This window comes from Osmerus mordax, chromosome 14, assembly GCF_038355195.1.
Source record: "Osmerus mordax isolate fOsmMor3 chromosome 14, fOsmMor3.pri, whole genome shotgun sequence".
Classification (NCBI taxonomy): domain Eukaryota; kingdom Metazoa; phylum Chordata; class Actinopteri; order Osmeriformes; family Osmeridae; genus Osmerus; species Osmerus mordax.
In genome coordinates, this window is record NC_090063.1 from 13,598,529 (window position 1) to 13,615,500 (window position 16,972).

General features: G+C 40.2%; 1 protein-coding gene across 3 annotated transcripts; it reads right to left on the reverse strand.

The window, feature by feature from the left end:
- Nucleotides 1–75: 75 nt before the first annotated feature.
- On the reverse strand, nt 76–14,530 carry acsl1a (acyl-CoA synthetase long chain family member 1a). 3 transcript variants are annotated; one of them, XM_067250384.1, is made up of 21 exons: nt 14,472–14,530; nt 7,281–7,491; nt 7,020–7,134; nt 6,723–6,787; nt 6,383–6,484; nt 6,003–6,102; nt 5,681–5,856; nt 5,312–5,344; nt 5,162–5,213; nt 5,004–5,077; nt 4,567–4,644; nt 4,200–4,334; nt 3,927–4,061; nt 3,608–3,703; nt 3,124–3,196; nt 2,676–2,764; nt 2,412–2,528; nt 2,106–2,249; nt 1,781–1,882; nt 1,601–1,672; nt 76–1,492 (listed from the first exon to the last, which is right to left on the reverse strand). In XM_067250384.1, exons 2-21 carry the CDS (start codon nt 7,473–7,475, stop codon nt 1,352–1,354), a joined length of 2,094 nt encoding a protein of 697 aa, XP_067106485.1. In that variant the 5' UTR covers nt 7,476–7,491; nt 14,472–14,530; the 3' UTR covers nt 76–1,351. The 3 variants fall into 3 exon arrangements, with proteins under 3 accessions (XP_067106485.1, XP_067106483.1, XP_067106484.1); XM_067250382.1 differs by lacking the exon at nt 4,567–4,644 and adding an exon at nt 4,688–4,765; XM_067250383.1 differs by lacking the exons at nt 4,567–4,644; nt 14,472–14,530 and adding exons at nt 4,688–4,765; nt 8,749–8,814.
- Between the last annotated feature and the right edge of the window lie 2,442 nt (nt 14,531–16,972).

The window sequence follows — 16,972 nt, forward strand, 5'->3', positions numbered from 1 at the left end:
TGACATTATATAATGAATAAATCAAAAAAAGAAAATGGGATTGTTTAAGTGCAACAATAAGGAACCAGAGACAGCTTGGAGAAACAAGTGTTTATATGCTATAGAGTTGTATAAAGATAAATCTTCTCTCCTGTACAAAACACTTTTGCCCAGTCAAGATTCACTTGCCCCTACTAGGGGTATGGATAGGAGCGTGGGCATCCATCTTTAATAATTAGAGTGGCTAGGCCAAACCGACAATTTGCAATCGATGTGAATCGAGACAGTGGTTGTTTAACTTAAGACAGATTAAATAAATGACATTGAAGTTTGTGGTTGGCCATATGCAATAACATATTTAGAAACAAAATGTACTACAAACAGAATCCCAATTACCCAGCGAGCGGGGGGGGGGGGGGGGGGGACACACCTATACATGAATCACGTAACCTGATTTCTTAAAGCACATTCTGCAATTCACATAAAGAAATTTTGTAACATGGTTTTTCATAGGCAATCAAGGTAGCTTGGAAGTTGTCATGGCCAATCTTTTTCTTTGGCCACACCATTACATCCCAGAATGCACCAAATTGAAAAGGCACACTTTGAAGAGGATCTGCGCCCATCAGACAAGTTGGGGGTTTATAAGATCGTAGCCAACTTCCCATTGGATAACCATATGAAACTGCATTCAAAATGACAGGTAGCATACATGCTGTGTGCGATTTGGCAGTTTGAGGCCACTGAAATTGTCAAGGACACTTGAGGGAGTACATGCACTTGTTTGTACCATATAAACACCATTACTAATCAGACTAACATTTGTTTAATGTGCTCACTGCCTGTTGGCAATGTGTTTACATGGCTTGACAAATGTTGGAGTGGCTCTTTAATACAACATACAGAATAAACAAAAGCTCAACAATAATAAACCTTGATCCACCTGTCTTTCATATAACTTCACTTTCTTGAACTACAGATAAACTATTTACAGTTACATTTAGAAAGTATATTAAATAGCAACTTAAATAGCAAAAACAGTACATTGAAAGGCTGTTTGTGATAGTTGACAATCTGTACCACAAGAGGACTAACACCAAACCCCCAAAAAGTATATATTTTTTGCTTCCATTGGAGTGATTAGTAAAGTCTCACAAAAAGGTGGTGACCTGATCAAAGAATATTTGTACGGGTGAGCAAGAGAACAAAATGAAAAATGGGCCACTGCGCTAGAAATGAATAGATTAGAGAGACGCAGAGATATGAAGCATGAACCCTTTAAGTCTCTCCCTTTCTGTGCGCGCTGTTTGGCTTTGTCTATGACCTCCAAATTGTGATCTTCCCTGACTAGGGGTCTGTGTACAGAGTTGCCTCACATTTTGATCTTGGCGTAGAGCGTGTCAATCTGCTCCTTGAAGTGTTTGCGGATGTCGGCCCTCTTAGCCTTAAGGGTGGGGGTTAGGAGACCATTTTGGACGGAGAACATTTCTGTGTGCAACACAATATCCCTCACCTGCAAAGAAAGGAGAACAAAAAGCAAGTGGAAGGAATGTTAGTAAAAACATCCGATAGGACTAGAACACTTCTAAGCAAGTAAAGGGAATTTTTAAGGTAGAGTCACCTGTTCAAAAGACTTCAGCCCTGCTTCTTTACCAAGCCTGACAATATCTTCGAGAATAGCATTCTTCATGTCCTGGAAAGGAAAATATGAAATATTATTTCACAAAATTAAAAGGTTTTGATATGAAAAAGAAAACATTAACACCAAGTTAACAGTGACTTATTGTGAAACCAAGCAAACCTTGCTCTTGCAGAGTTCATCAAAAGATCCTTCAATGCCTTTCCTCTTTGCCCAGCCTGGTAGGAAGTCAGGATCTGGCACAACTATGGCCACTAAGCATGCCTGGAAACACAAAATAATGTAATATAATAGCGTATTCATTTAGCAGACGCTTTTATGCAAAGCAACGTACAGTACAGGGGGATTTGAACCTTCAACCTCTTGAATCTGCAGTCAAATGTTTAACCACTGAGCTAAACCCTTCCTTGTCCACAAAAAGGACAATTGTTACATGTAGCCATCATACATACACAATATACATTTTAAGATGCAGTTGGTCTTTTACCTGCAGGCTATCACCGTGGACATATATTTGAGCCACTGGGTCACTGCGTGTGTAGATATTTTCAATTTTCTCTGGAGCAATGTACTCCCCTTGGGCCAGTTTAAAGATGTGCTTCTTTCTGTCGACAATCTTCAAAGTACCATTCTGCAAAGGTAAAACTGTGTTAATCCTAACAAAATGTTCTGCTAGGGGGTGCTAAGGTTATTCTATTGGTCTTAAAATATATAATTCACAATTGGGTCATAGAAAGTAAAGACAAGATATTTTCATGATTCGAGTCCCATCAGCTCGTCCTCAGAGTCTTACCGGTAGCCACTTGCCGATATCGCCTGTGTGGAGCCAGCCATCCTCATCTATGGCCTCCACCGTTTTCTCTGGGTCTTTCAGGTAGCCCAGGAAAACATTTGGTCCCTTTACACACACCTGTGGAGGGGGAGGGGGGGAACACACAAGACAATCAATTAACTCCAATGCCATTTCTTTCAAATTCCATTTTGATATGGTATACTTTATAGTCATATTATGTCATTTTTAAAGCCGGCATGTCCGGTGTTTTGGCATCACACAAACCTCTCCCTCTCCATTGACAGCCAAGTAGTTCATTTCGGTCACATCCACCAGCTTGATACTATTACAGGGCAGTGGGGGTCCCACGTGACCTGAACACGTAAGAGATGTTTTTGTGCAATGCTATAATTGGTTTAACATTTTACATTTACATTTAGTCATTCAGCAGACGTTCTTATCCAGAGCGACTTACAGTAAGTACAGGGACATTCTCCCCGAGGCAAGTAGGGTGAAGTGCCTTGCCCAAGGACACAACGTCATTGCATGGCCAGGAATCGAACCGGCAACATTCAGATTACTAGCCCGATTCCCTAACCACTCAGCCATTTGACTCCTTTCTTTTTAAAGGGGAGAGTGTAATAACTATGATCCAGGAAATGGAAACTCTGAGCATTATTACTGGGCTCTGCAAAAATTATATACCGTGTCTTGACTAAGCTGTGTGGCTTACCTGCCGTCCAGTCCCCGGGCATCGACATAGAACACCCAGCTGTGCACTCAGTCTGGCCGTAGCCTTCGTAAAACTGCAAGACAGAAAGCACCATTTTGTATGAAAATAGAATACATGCAACAACAACAACAAGCTTTTTAAATGCAAAGCTGCAGCAAACAAACTGGTTCAGTATTAGTTCATCAGTGTTTGATTGGCTTGAAAATTAAAACCACACACATTTTTGTTGAGAACATTCTAGAAGACGTTCCTGGGTTCCCCGGCTCACCAGAAAATTGAGCGTACCACATGGGCCGAGGCCTTACCACAGCTGCCCGGGTTTGAAATCCCCCTGGGCCCTTTGCTGCATGTCATCCTGTCTTTCTCCCCTGACTTTCCTGTCTGTCTAAACCATCACTATAAAATGAAAATAATAAAAAGGCAGTCACACCCCCCCCCCCCCCTCCCAAAAAAAACATTAAAAAAAAGAGATAGTTCTCGTTACCTGGCAACCCAGAGCAGCCCTGAGGAACGTGAGGACGGTAGGAGAGACGGGAGCTGCTCCTGTGATCATTAGACGGACACGCCCTCCCAGACTAGCCTGGAGAACCAAGACAAATGCACCAATTTAAGGAGCTGTACCCGATCAACGGATTACACATTTTACAGAAAATGCAAGCCTTAAGGTTGTCGAACAAACTGAGAGCTACAGATGACTACTGCATTATAGATTTGAGTGAATTGTCATTGTCATGCAAACTCATATGTGCAATATCAGTTGGCTCGCCCTATAATATGGCATTTCCCAGCTACTGTAACGTTACCTGGACTTTTTTGAAGATGAGTTTGTCCCACAGGCTATCTGTTCGAACGACACCGTTCCTCATGTCTGCCTCCTTCCTCCTAGTGGCGAAGTCTAAGAGCCACCTCTTCAGCGATGTATTAGCCTGCCCAAAGACCTGTGGAGCATGTCAGAGAGAGAGACCTCAATACACAACTAAATGTCACTCGTTTCAAACATTTGGACACACCTTGACTAATAAATTATACAGATTCAATGCATTTAGCTAAACAAATCAAAGAATGTAAAGTGTAACCTTATCAAACATGCGGTTCAGCAGACGTGGGACCACGGGGAAGACAGTGGGCTGCAGTGTCTTCAGGTCATCCATCAAGAGACGAATATCACCCTGAAAGTACCCAATCCTACCCCCATGGATGAGGACCACACCCTGGAGAGGAGAGGATGGTTATACCATAGCTTCCTGTTTTACGTATCCAGTACGTGTTTATTGCATGTTAAAAGTTACATAATTTGCCCCAAAGGGGCGATGTTATTTGATAATTTGGTTAAATACAGTTTTATAAACGGCAAATGAGAGAACACATTTAGATGTTTTTTGTTAGTTTGACATGATTATGGTTTTATTCTGTTAGCGTTGTGAGGATGTGTCTGTCACGTACCTCCACTACCCTCTCAAACATGTGTGCAAGAGGGAGATATGACATGTGAATGTCGTGGAGATTCAGCATGCAGTGTATCTGTCAAGAAACAAAGACACCCAATGGTCAAACAGCAGCATACCTCCACAACCCTCTCAAACATATGGGCCAAAGGCAGGAAAGAAATAAGGACATCGTTGGTGCTGGGTTCAAGTATGCCCTGAAGATCATGAAGGCATGATGAAAGCATAAGGAGGAGAAACGAAGGAGGGAGAGGACACAGGAAAGGAAGAAATATTTAATGACTGTGGGAAGTGGGGGGGGGAATATGTGTCAGCCGGAGGTTTGGTATAGAAGGAAGGAACAAAAGGTCCTAAAGCTGTAGACATTTTGTGGAATGAATGTAAAGCAGAAGTTGTTTCTCCCCCCCCCCCCCCGTATTGAAGAAACAGATTTACCTCTGTTATCCTAATAAAAGCAGCACAGTTGGAGATGACGTTGCGATGGGTCAGCATGGCTCCCTTTGGGTTTCCTGTGGAGAAAAGAACAGTTAGTTAAAATACTGAAGTTTATCATACCATGTACACAATGTCCTTCCCAGGGGCTCAAGGCACACCTGTAGTTCCGCTGGTATAGCAGATCAGTCCCAGGTCTTCTGGTTTAGGAGGCTGTAACAGAAACCACACCACACAATGTGTATAGTAGATCTTATACTTTGTCCATAACCAATAAAGAATTTAGGAGAGTGAGTGCAAGTCATACTCACTATTGGTTTCTGGTGATTCGCCTTGCCAATGACCTGGGGAGACAAACGAGAAATCACACCATAATTCTCATCATGTTTTTATAAATTAATCTGTGAAACATTTTACATTTTTACATTTAGCAGACGCTCTTATCCAGAGCGACTTACAGTAAGTACAGGGACATTGTCCCAGAGGCAAGTAGGGTGAAGTGCCTTGCCCAAGGACACAACGTCATTTTTGCACGGCCGGGAATCGAACCAACAACCTTCTGATTAATAGCCCGACTCCCTAACCGCTCAGCCATCTGACTCCCTTACACTAAACACTAAAGGAAGGATATAACCACAGACCATTCTATACTGCAAGGCTAACTGTAACCCAACTCTCACCTCAAACTCTGCCAGGCTCAGGATGCTGATTCCTGACTTCTGTCCTTGGACCACCAGGTCTGAGTCGAAGGCTTCCATGAGGATGACGGTCTTCACTGTGTGCTCCTTCCCACTCACACACTCCAGGATCAGCTTCGCCTTGTCTGGCATGTCACAGATCACCGTGGAGATGGTGGCTGCGAAAGTGACACAGACACCAATTGCTCTTTTTATGCATTTTGGTAGTGAAACAGCCGTTAGGCACAGACATGCAACACGAGGGAGAATGTCTGGTTGACAGGGGTTATGACCTTGCAAATTAATTTTGCATTTGCCCAAGTACCTCTATCAATGATGTATTCAATGGCTTCTGTGCCCAGTGTGTCATACAGAGGAACAGCCACCAGCGAGTATGTGTAGCACGCCAGCTCTGAAATGGTCCACTGTAGGTAACATACAAAACATAGACAGACTAAACACAAGGAATGCAATGATAAACAAGGTCTGCATGATTCCTGTCTAGACGAACATGAGGGGGATATCTATCTAATCTGTTTATTAAGACAGATTAAGATAGAGACCCCCCCCCCCCCTCACCTAAATAAAAAGGTGAGAAATGCAGTAAGAAACGGAGCACAAGACTCAATATGGAATGAAGTGTAGAAGGATAACATACAAAGGAAAGGAGTAATGGCAAGTGTTTCTTGTGAGTTAATCTCAAACCTCTGGTCTGTTCTGAGCAAAAATCCCAATGTACTTGTCTCCATCTTGAGAGTGTCCTTTGTGGAGGAGAGCAGAGCCAATATGCTCCGCTCTGTCAGCCACCTGTACAAAGATGGATGACACTCAATTGTTTCATATTGAATTTGGCCAGTTGGGTATATTGATTGAGATTGATTTAATTAAAAGGAAACAAAAACAGACATTCTTATGAAGAACAATTAATTTGGTAAAAGCAGAGGTGAGAGTCTTGTGAAGTACTACAAAAGGGTTTTTTGGTCTTAAAAAAATAAAAATAAATATATATATACACACTATATATAAAAATGATCACAGATCTTACCACACGATATGACAGCCACTCATATGGCTGGTTAGGTTTTCTTGATCCTAGACAGGGTCCATCATCTGGAAACCAAAGAACAAATGGACGTGAACTGACATGTCAACCGAATTCCTAAAAACCTGTCCAAACATGCGAAATCACACCAACAGTCAAATGTTTTCAGAACAAAATGCAGGTAGACACATGAAAATCAGTTTAAAGTAACAATTGCAGCTTCTAGGACGTAATAAATACATAATAAATTAACAAGTTTGCTGATTACACTAAATTAAAATAAAATTAAGTAGTACTCACTTGACACCCTCATCCCTCGAAGGAAGACTTCATACATGGTCTGCGCGTCACTGTAGTAATGAGTCATGTGCTTATCGTCGTCATTCAGCACAGACCTCCTTGCAAACTCTCCACCCTACAACAAAACGTCTGTAATTCATCACAATCTGCAAAACGTTTTAAACAACATTAAATGGTACAAAAACACAATACAAAAGTCAGTGTGACAGGTCTGCGGGTTGTTGTGCCTAACTGGAAGAAGAAAAAAAAAAACGGGCTCACCTGGACCTCTACCGACTGCATGTGCAGGTCACAGGGCGGTTTGAGGGCTTTGGGTCGAGTGGCGTACAAGTAGGTGCTGAAGGCAGCCAAGGCCCCCATGCCAAGGAGTGTGTTGGTGGGCAGGCTGCGCACATACTGCCTGAACTCATCTAGATCTGGCATCCGGAAATGTCTCAGGAACTCCTGAGCCTGCATGGTGTATCTCTGCCGTCTGCAGAACAGGAAGGAAGTGGCATGATTACCACAGTATTTACAGACAACTCACCTTTTTTCCCTCACTCCTTAACAAGAATGTATGTCCCCCCTACACTTCCCTATCATGTCATTGATTATATTTGCCATAGTAATTTCTGGTACTTATTTGGATCAGCTAGACCTCTCTAACCTAGAGGCAATTCTGTAACACAGAATTACGGAATAGGAACAAGAGTAGGAATTCACCCAATGAATAGATTTTGAGGGAAATGATACTACAACATAACCGGTACTGAACACAGGTCTCGATGGATATCGAGACTGTAAACCCGTCTTGCCACTTCCCCCCCCCCGCCCTCCTCCTCCTCCTCCAGAAATTGTGATCCTAGTAAGACATGCAAATAAGGCCACTTTGAAAAGTCTGTCTGACAATACAAAAGGAGAACCAAAAAGGAGAAGTATAGATTTGGAAATATACTGCAGTAAATATTTGCAGGATGAACAACAATAAGCTTTGATATGTTAAACATTAACAGTTACTATTTGTTGTCAACCTTACACTGAAGGCAAATACATTTTAACAACATCTTAAATTACTGGCACATTTTATACCACTTGTAATTTTCTGATAGTAGGAAATATAAGGTAGTCTACTCATGATTTAGGACTTAAATCCCTTAAAAAAACATTAATCCCTGAAGCTTGTCATACGAATGAATACATCAATGACTTCACAATTGACTTCTTACCTACTAACTGCTTTCTATTATTATACAGGCAACCCAGTGGTTCAGAATAACTCAGTGGAAAATTGACTGTTGATGCCAGGAGTACCAAATCTGCCACGCACTAGATTAGAGTACCTACCAGTACCTAAATTACATTTAAAGATCACACACACAACCTTGTTAGGCCTGAACAGTGTAGCTTCGAAACGTATGAAATTGCCAGATCATCCAAGAGCAAGTTTCCTGCTGTCCATCAACAAGGATGAAACCAAAAAAATTAAACACGTATGGATTATTCCTGTCCCATTTAGTAACAAACATGGCAAACTCTACAGGAACCCAGGAAACAGTAATACTGGGACATCAAACTCACCACTTCATAGCATGGCAACACTAAACAACTCACTTTTAAAACAATTCAGTGAACCTGCATGTAGATGTAGCCTACTACAGACATCATCCCACCTATAACTCTTTATATTAATAATATAATAGTTACATAAAACCTACCGCCTAGTCTACACAAAGTGAAGTAATTTAACTACCTTCAAACTGCCGATATAGCCAGTCGCCTCCACAGAGGCTTCAAATGACCTCCAATAGACCTCTTTGTGGGTCTCAATACTATGAATAGCAGAGCACCGCCCCTTATAAGACAGAAACAAGAACACGTGAGGAGCTCTCTCTCCACCCAGTCACTCATCTGGGACTCTGCTAGAGGGAGTGCATGCACCCCACACCCATATTTATTTGGTATTTCAGCATACTGTCTGTCTGTCATAAGTGATTTCAAAATATGGCATACTTGGGTTTACTTCATCACCAGGCAGGGTCATAATGAACGGAGAATCAGCCTTGATTTAAAACAATACAGCAACCTTAGTTATGTTGAATGATGTTTATACTTCTCACAGGTAAACACCACATGAGCGGTCCATTCCACTGTTGGCATTAATAAATCCATCATGATCATTATTATCAGATATTGCTGTATGTTCATTCTTGTGAAAAAGGGTATCGTAAGATAGCATGGTCCACAAGCAAACACCTAATAAGAAAATGGTTCAATATTTACAATACTTGGCACAGAATGTCCCCCTCTCCTTATCTCAGCTTTCATACCTACGTTTCCATTCCATCCAGTGTGTGTACGCAACTGAAATTTGTACCACTTTATTAATGTGTCACCTTTCACCTATATACCTTTTCGACATTAAAAGATTTCATTACACCTTCAGAAGCATTGACTCAATGACTCAACAGGCAAATCATGTACATGTAATCATAAGCTTTTGCTGCACATTTTGTTGTAAATTACATTTTCATAAATATTACAACCTAAAAAGGCACACAAAATCAACCTACTCTGGTATCTTGGTCTAGGCTATGAATGATGTTCACAATACTTTCTTAGCTTCCTTTTTACCTGTGATTGGGGTTGATACTAAACATGAATTTTATTTTGAAAAAAGGTACAATATGCTTACTGACAGAATCTAGCCCTAAAACAGGCCTAGCTCTCAAAAGCCAAAATGTAAACATTGAATCTGGTTTTAACTTACAAAACTGAGAGCCACTCCCATGACTCATATTTACAGTAATCAGTTACAGACTAAGGGTATATCTTCTTTTGTTTAATCACTATACAACTTCAAATTTTACTTTTTTTAACCATGTGCCCAATGTACTTCAGGTCTACCACTTATAAACATATACTTATGATATTATGACATATCTTTCTGGAAGTCCTGAGCATCAAGCTGCATATTAAAACAGACTGACTTGTCATGATTACACATTTCAGTTATCATTTATTCTCTCAACTGATGCTGTTAGACATCAACACTCATGTGTAAACCTGAATGATAATTACGCAAATAGGCCAAATAGGGAAGCAAAATTCTTTACTTTTAGACAAAGATACTGAATAGTTTAAAGCATATTTGGGGTTAGAAAAAAGGAAACCTGAAGGCAAAAAAAAAAAAGTTTTAAAATGTCGACACAAAGCCATAATCTGACTCATGTTCCAATCTGTGAGGCAATCACTCATTTAGCTGTGCATTTCAGATGTAATCAGGACATTCAAATGTATCTAAGCCCCCAAAATAGTCTTTACTTCTAAGATAAGCACTGTAAAATTACTTTGAAACTGCATCAATAACGTGCCGTTTTGGTTGTCATATTTGTGAATTGAACTTCATATTCAATTCAACCCCTTTTTAAAAGGCAGCTTTACAGTCACCGCTACACTACATTTACATTGGGTGTGTGTGTGTGTGTGAACATATGTATGTAAGAGTGTCAGCTGGCTTCAAGCAGGGACATGCCACAGAATGTCACATGGTTGCGCTGAGTGGTTTCCAGGGGAAAGGTAACCCTCACCACCACTCCAACCCCAACTCTCCATACTTGGCCTGGATAGATGACAAGCCAATGGCAGAGCCAGCCTAATGGTCACCCCACTCAGTAGCTGAACAGAAGACATTGGGGACAAAAAAAAGAAGGCGGGGGGGCAGCCTTTCTGTTTCACTCACACTCTCACACACACACACACATTGCAAAACAGAGAATACAAGGAGGGGGGGGGGGGGGTCAACACAGACCCAGTCTGTATAAACATACAAGTTATAATTGGCAGCATGTTAAATCAGTAAATTGAAGTAATGTTAAAGAGATTGTCAGCTCAAGGGTTGTAAATTAGGATTCAGTGTCGTGAAAGTGTACGGATCTGTCAATTTATTAGTTTAATTTGTGAAAATCGTAGTAGATTAGCATGCAGGTCCACTCTGATACTAGCCTAATAATTATTGTTTTCTTTCCTTTTATTTGTTTTCTTGATAGGTGCAAGGAAACTCCCTCCCCCTCAGATGATAACACACCATATAAAGTATATGGTGTGTTAATTAAATCCACAATATTTTTGACAAGCTGCATCTATGTCGCCATTAATGCATTGTCACTGGAGACCATTAGACCCTGTATCAACTCATATACACTGTGCCTGTACAGCATACATAATTCACTAGTCGGTGAATAGATCCATTGAGGGAAAGGCTCTTTAAATAGAAGGCTCTGTCAAATAACATTTACTTTAGAATATTTTATAAATATCAATTGCCCTACATATACCAAATGCTTTAGCAAGGTGGGCAAAATCCTTTTGAACCTCACAAACAATGGACCACAGGTGACCAGCAAATTGTCAGAAAGTGGGTGAAGGGTAAGGGAGTTCAGTGGCCATCAATGGGTCAAGTCAGCCATGCTCCCAGTAATGAATGGCTAGCTGCACCAGTGTCCTCCTTTACCCTGCTCCCTACCCACCCCCATCTCCATCATCACACAACTCTTTCCACATACACAATTCACACACCCTGCCTTCGGACACAAAGCCTGACCTTGAAGAGGAACGCAATGACTGTGGCCATATGCAGTGACCCTGAAATAAAATACTGCTAGTCACATGACAACTGCAGAAGGGGGATGGGCTGCAAATTGGAGCAAAGGTCGCGTGCACTGCAGACACCCCTACTTCCATCTCCCACCACATCATTAGCTAGCATAACCTCCACACAAAACACCAGTCTCATGTGCTCATTAGACTCCACGCAGGTGATCCACAATTACAGCAGACATGTCAATACTGTCAACAGTCTTATTTCACAAACACAAAAAGCTGCTATGCTTTTTCCTGTCAGCTAACTTAGACAATGTCACTGTTTTGATCTGAAAAATTCTCAGCCTTTTAATACATGTCAACATTGTGCTTTTGTTCTAATAACTGGATCTGAACAACACAAATTCTCTCTCACATAATACTGTGTGTATAATACTAAGTGACTAGCCAGCCAGTCAGCCAGCCTCTTACTATACAAGAAAACTATTTAGGGTTGTGACGTGTTCAGACATGTTGAATACATTCTTCGTATGACCTCTGACTAGAGGCCAACGTTAAGGAATTTCCACAACTGACTGTCGTTTCAAACAAGGATCAGTTAGGCTAATGAATTCATTGTTGACCAGTGTCCACATACTTTTCATCCCAATAAAAGCTTCAATATATCATTTATCAAACAGGTGTACCTTTACATTTACATTTAGTCATTTAGCAGACGCTCTTATCCAGAGCGACTTACAGTGAATACAGGGACATTCCCCCGAGGCAAGTAGGGTGAAGTGCCTTGCCCAAGGACACAACGTCAGTTGGCATGACCGGGAATCGAACTGGCAACCTTCGGATTACTAGCCCGATTCCCTCACCGCTCAGCCACCTGACTCCCTATGACATGAGTAGTCATGAATTTATAATTTTTTGACAAATTGTAACCACCACCACAGTGGTTGTCCAACAGTTTCACCTTCTACAACCTCACCAGGAAGCACAGGTGGTGATTAAACCTACCTGTTTGAGTGGATGGACCAATACCATAGTTGAATGGTAAATGTTGTGTAAATAAAGAATGGCTTGCTAGCTGACACCAGAAACCGAATCTTGCTATTAACTCTTGACAAGCAAGCTATGGATAGGTGCGACTACAGTATGCCCTTGGTGCAAGGAGGAAGGGAGGGGAAAAATAGGAGGATGGGATAGATCAACTGCACAAAATCAATGATTGAAAGTACAATACGGCAAATCAAATCGTTAGATCGTTTCAGATGAATCAAAACCAAAAGACTGTCTCCCAGAAATGTCACTTCACATTTTCCGGACTCTGAAGACTCCAATTAAAGCACTAGGCCTAAGTGTACTTAAATACGTTTGCACAGTAATACACAGAAGGAAAAACTGGTTCATAGTAAACACCTGTACAGGTGCAAATAATACTTGAGCAAGCTACGCAAGAACAAGTCACAAAATAATGGATGGATGGATGGACTTTCCTTCCGTTAAAACACATTTTTGCATATTTTGAACTTTGCAAATCCCACAGGGCTCCATTTCTTTTTTAAACAGATAGAGGTCTGAAAACATCACACAAACTTGGTTAGCCAACAAACTCAAGTAACCAAGAACCTGAATATCACTGTGATAGAAGTCCAGAGGATTTCTGTCTAGAACCTTACAGAAGAACAACAATCTTACAGCACTCTACAAAGCAGCCCTTTTTCTTAGAGCAGCCAGACAAACAGCAAGCATAAAGGCACAGCCCACAAGGCGTTTGCCAAAAGAAACCTATAAAGACTCAAGACAATGAATCAACATGATTCACTGGTTTGTTGAAACCAAGACGGAACCATTGCAAACTAAGACCAAGTGTCACGTCTGGAGGAAACCAGACATTGATCATCGACAGGCGAATACTATCCCAAAGGTGAAGCATGGTGGTTGCAGCATAAACTTGTGAGCTTCATGAGGAAAGGGTCTCATTTATTATGTCAATGTTTTTCATTGTTTTGTGTTTTTCAAACAATCTGTAAACACATTTCTGGTAAGTCATTATGGGGTGTTGTGAGTAGATTGAAGAAAATGTAGGCTAAACCATTTTCGTAGTAGACCTATGACAAAACAAAATGTGGAAAAGGTTAAGAGATACTTTCGTGTTCATAGTATAGGTCTAGATGGTGTTGGATTGAGAAATGATCTACTTCCAATCTGCATATATTGAAAAAAGCAATTTGTAGCCAAAGACAACTAAACACATTTTAAAGATTTAATTCCTGTACCGGCCAAAACACAACCTCCACAATGGCAACACTGTCTATTTAAATTGGTTACAATATTGTCTAGTTAACTAACAATAGGGCCCTTTCAGCACTTTTAGAAAGCACGCATCACGCTAATAAACAGATTCTAAACAAAGTTGGTGTGGCTCTTTTCACTGTTGCATACTATGACCTTTTGTATTGCTATCATCTCCAGACAGTAACGGTAAGTTTAAAATACTTGGCGGTGTAAGGAAGAAAATGGTGTTCCACAACCATATCTGACTACGTGTTGATTCACCAAATACAAAAGGTTCAGGCTACTGAAGAACAGGAACTTACGTGTGTACGTCTGTATAACAAACATAGCACGACAACAAGGACATGGACATGCACACGACTATAGCCTCTGATGTAGGCTAGCCTATATTACGAAATATTTCATTTTGTACAATCCTGCCAATCACTTCTTGTAAGTGAAACGCTCTGGAAAGCGCTAGTTTCTAGACGCCAAAAATGCATTTAGCCAACGCACACACTAAAATTCGAACAGCCATTTACAAAACACGCACTCAAATGTAAAAATGACATTGAAAACACCCATTTTTTCTTGAATTAGCCAACTAACCTGACGCAGGCAGCTCCAACAAGTAAACGTCTGAATCTTGAAGATTCCAACAATACTCGTCATTTAGTGACCAATAAGCCAATAGGGACTGCCCTACAATATTTGTGCACATACGCTACACTTTGAGAGACGTTTTGTCATTGGCCAAAGCTATCATCACTTTATGAATAACTTTGAGAACGAACGTTTTGGTTCCTGGGGTCCCCTTGTTTTTTCGTGGATGGGCGGTGCACGCACCGGAGTTTATGTATTATGTATTCATTTATTTAATAATCAAAGTCTGTCCATTACAATAATAAATCTGCAGAAACATCAAAAATATTAATATATACAACAAATAAATGTTCAAAATTATACATACTCAGTAACTTTTTAAACCCATCTCCTAATATCAAACCAATAGCGCACTCTAGAGGTCTGCAATTTCTATCGTACCCTCATCCAAATTAAAAATCCGAATTACAATATTTGCCCACATTTTGGTAGAATGTTTGTCATGGTAGACTAGCCGACACATAGCTTATTGACAGTAGGCCCAGGTTAAATGTAATTTAGTATTTTTTCCGCAGACGAACAAAGCAGACTTTAGTTTTCCTACTTTTAGCCAGTTTGTCCATGGGTAAACAACATGTTGCTGTCATAGGGCCTACTATATTTTAGAATTATCAGAAACTAAATTGATCAGGTTTGTTGCCTGATATGGTTGATTAGCTTAAAACGGTTATGACACCTCATTTGCTATAGACAATTAACTCTCGCCTTGGACAACCCAAAAGAGACAAATAGCCTAATCAATGGCAAAACAAAAAATACAAAAATTGTCTTCCACTGTCTTTAATCTTGGCTTCAATCAAGTCATTTCCACGATATCTCCTTATACAATAAGCACCGTGTGAACTACGGCTCAAACAGAGGGTGGCGCCCCAAGCTAAGGGCTGTGTCTGGGACCGGTAGAGGTCATCGTGGGTCAGAACACAATGCGTCTCATGGTTGAAACGTAATTTATACTGAAAAGTTTTTATATGAAAGGGGCATTTCAGCTATTTAAGATAACATATTTACGCCGTTAGGAGATACACTGTACTTTTACATTGTAGATGATATGCAGGCCATGCAAGTACAAGTCTTATAAATCTGCAGCTTGCTATAATGGAAAGTTATTTACTTATATTATAAACATATAATGTTTGTAGCTCAACCACTAAATTCTGGAATTCTGAAGAAAAAGAAACATTTAAAAAACATTCCTGCCCCATGATCTATTTGACACTTTTTCCAAAACATTTGATGGTTTCTAAACTATCTTTTTTTATTATTATTACTATTATTATATTTATTATTATTTTGCAAATGTAAAGGTGGTATAGGCTAGAACAAACATAAGGCCTTGTTGAAGATTGCAGTATAATTTTATAATCATTGTTAATTGCTTAAACTGCTCATTTAACCTACAAATATGGGCAAAATAGGATTATCCTTATGTTTGATGATTGCAGTACTCATACCGTGGTAACCTGTGGCTTGCAAGTAGTTGACACGCCAAGATCCCAAATAATCAATTTATGAGCGAACATAAAACGTAAACTTACCATAATTTAAAACGTATTTACCTAACTATTATATACTGTAAACACAATAGTACAGGGAATAACTGTCTTATTTGAGAGACTAGGCCTATAACCCAAGAACCCAGGACGCACGGCTATAACGTCATTTTGTTTGAGATTTTGTCACCATTAAGTCACAAACATTGCATCAAACTTAATAATATGTTTGTTGACCGTATTTCAAGAGAAAACATGTCTCATAAAACCTTCTAACATCCACAATAAATGTAATGGGATTTAATGCCCATAGCGTTTTCGCTTACGCGTTTCTCTATGATGTAAAGTCTCTAACGCTCTAGATGTCCATAGAAGCGTTTTATTTTTTTATTCAACTCCTTTTATTCAATTTTCCTCCCTCCAACGTTGCACACAAGATCAATTAAATCAAAACCTTGCGAAACATTCAAGATTAAAACGTTCCCCCCAAAAGCAGATGAACAAACTATTTTGGCGCATGAAGACCGGTTTGAATCTGTGAGACGAAGCATACACAATAAACCTGTTGTTAACCTTGCTGTGAAAATATGTTTGAAGAAAACAGACAATTGTTGTATGAAATGTATTCAAGTATAAAATAATGCCCTTTGTTGAGGAAAACCTAAGCAATGTGAGGGTACAAAAGTCCCCTGTGGCATTTACTAGACCCCTTTGTGAAGTATGCGCTTTGGCGTCTCCACTTGGCGCGTTACCCAGGCCTCTTTAAACGCGATTGTTTCTTTCTTTCTAATGACATTTACCGGATCAAAACATGCTGTTAATTCGATCAGAAAGCTTCACCCTTCACAACAATGCCAGAATAATTTCTCCTAAAGTTTGTTAAGTTGACCGAAATTAGGCAAATGAATAGAGGTCTCCAGGCTATCCATCTTGCAGGTGACGGGGAATAATGCGTGC

Excerpts from the sequence above, each read along its gene's own strand:
- acsl1a (XM_067250384.1), bottom strand. The coding sequence starts at position 7,475 with ATGCAGGCTCAGGAGTTCCTGAGACATTTCCGGATGCCAGATCTAGAT. Across the intron at positions 6,788-7,019 it reads TCGAGGGATGAGGGTGTCAA|ATGATGGACCCTGTCTAGGA; the intron begins GTGAGTACTACT and ends TTTGGTTTCCAG. Across the intron at positions 5,214-5,311 it reads CGAATCACCAGAAACCAATA|CCTCCTAAACCAGAAGACCT; the intron begins GTGAGTATGACT and ends TTTCTGTTACAG.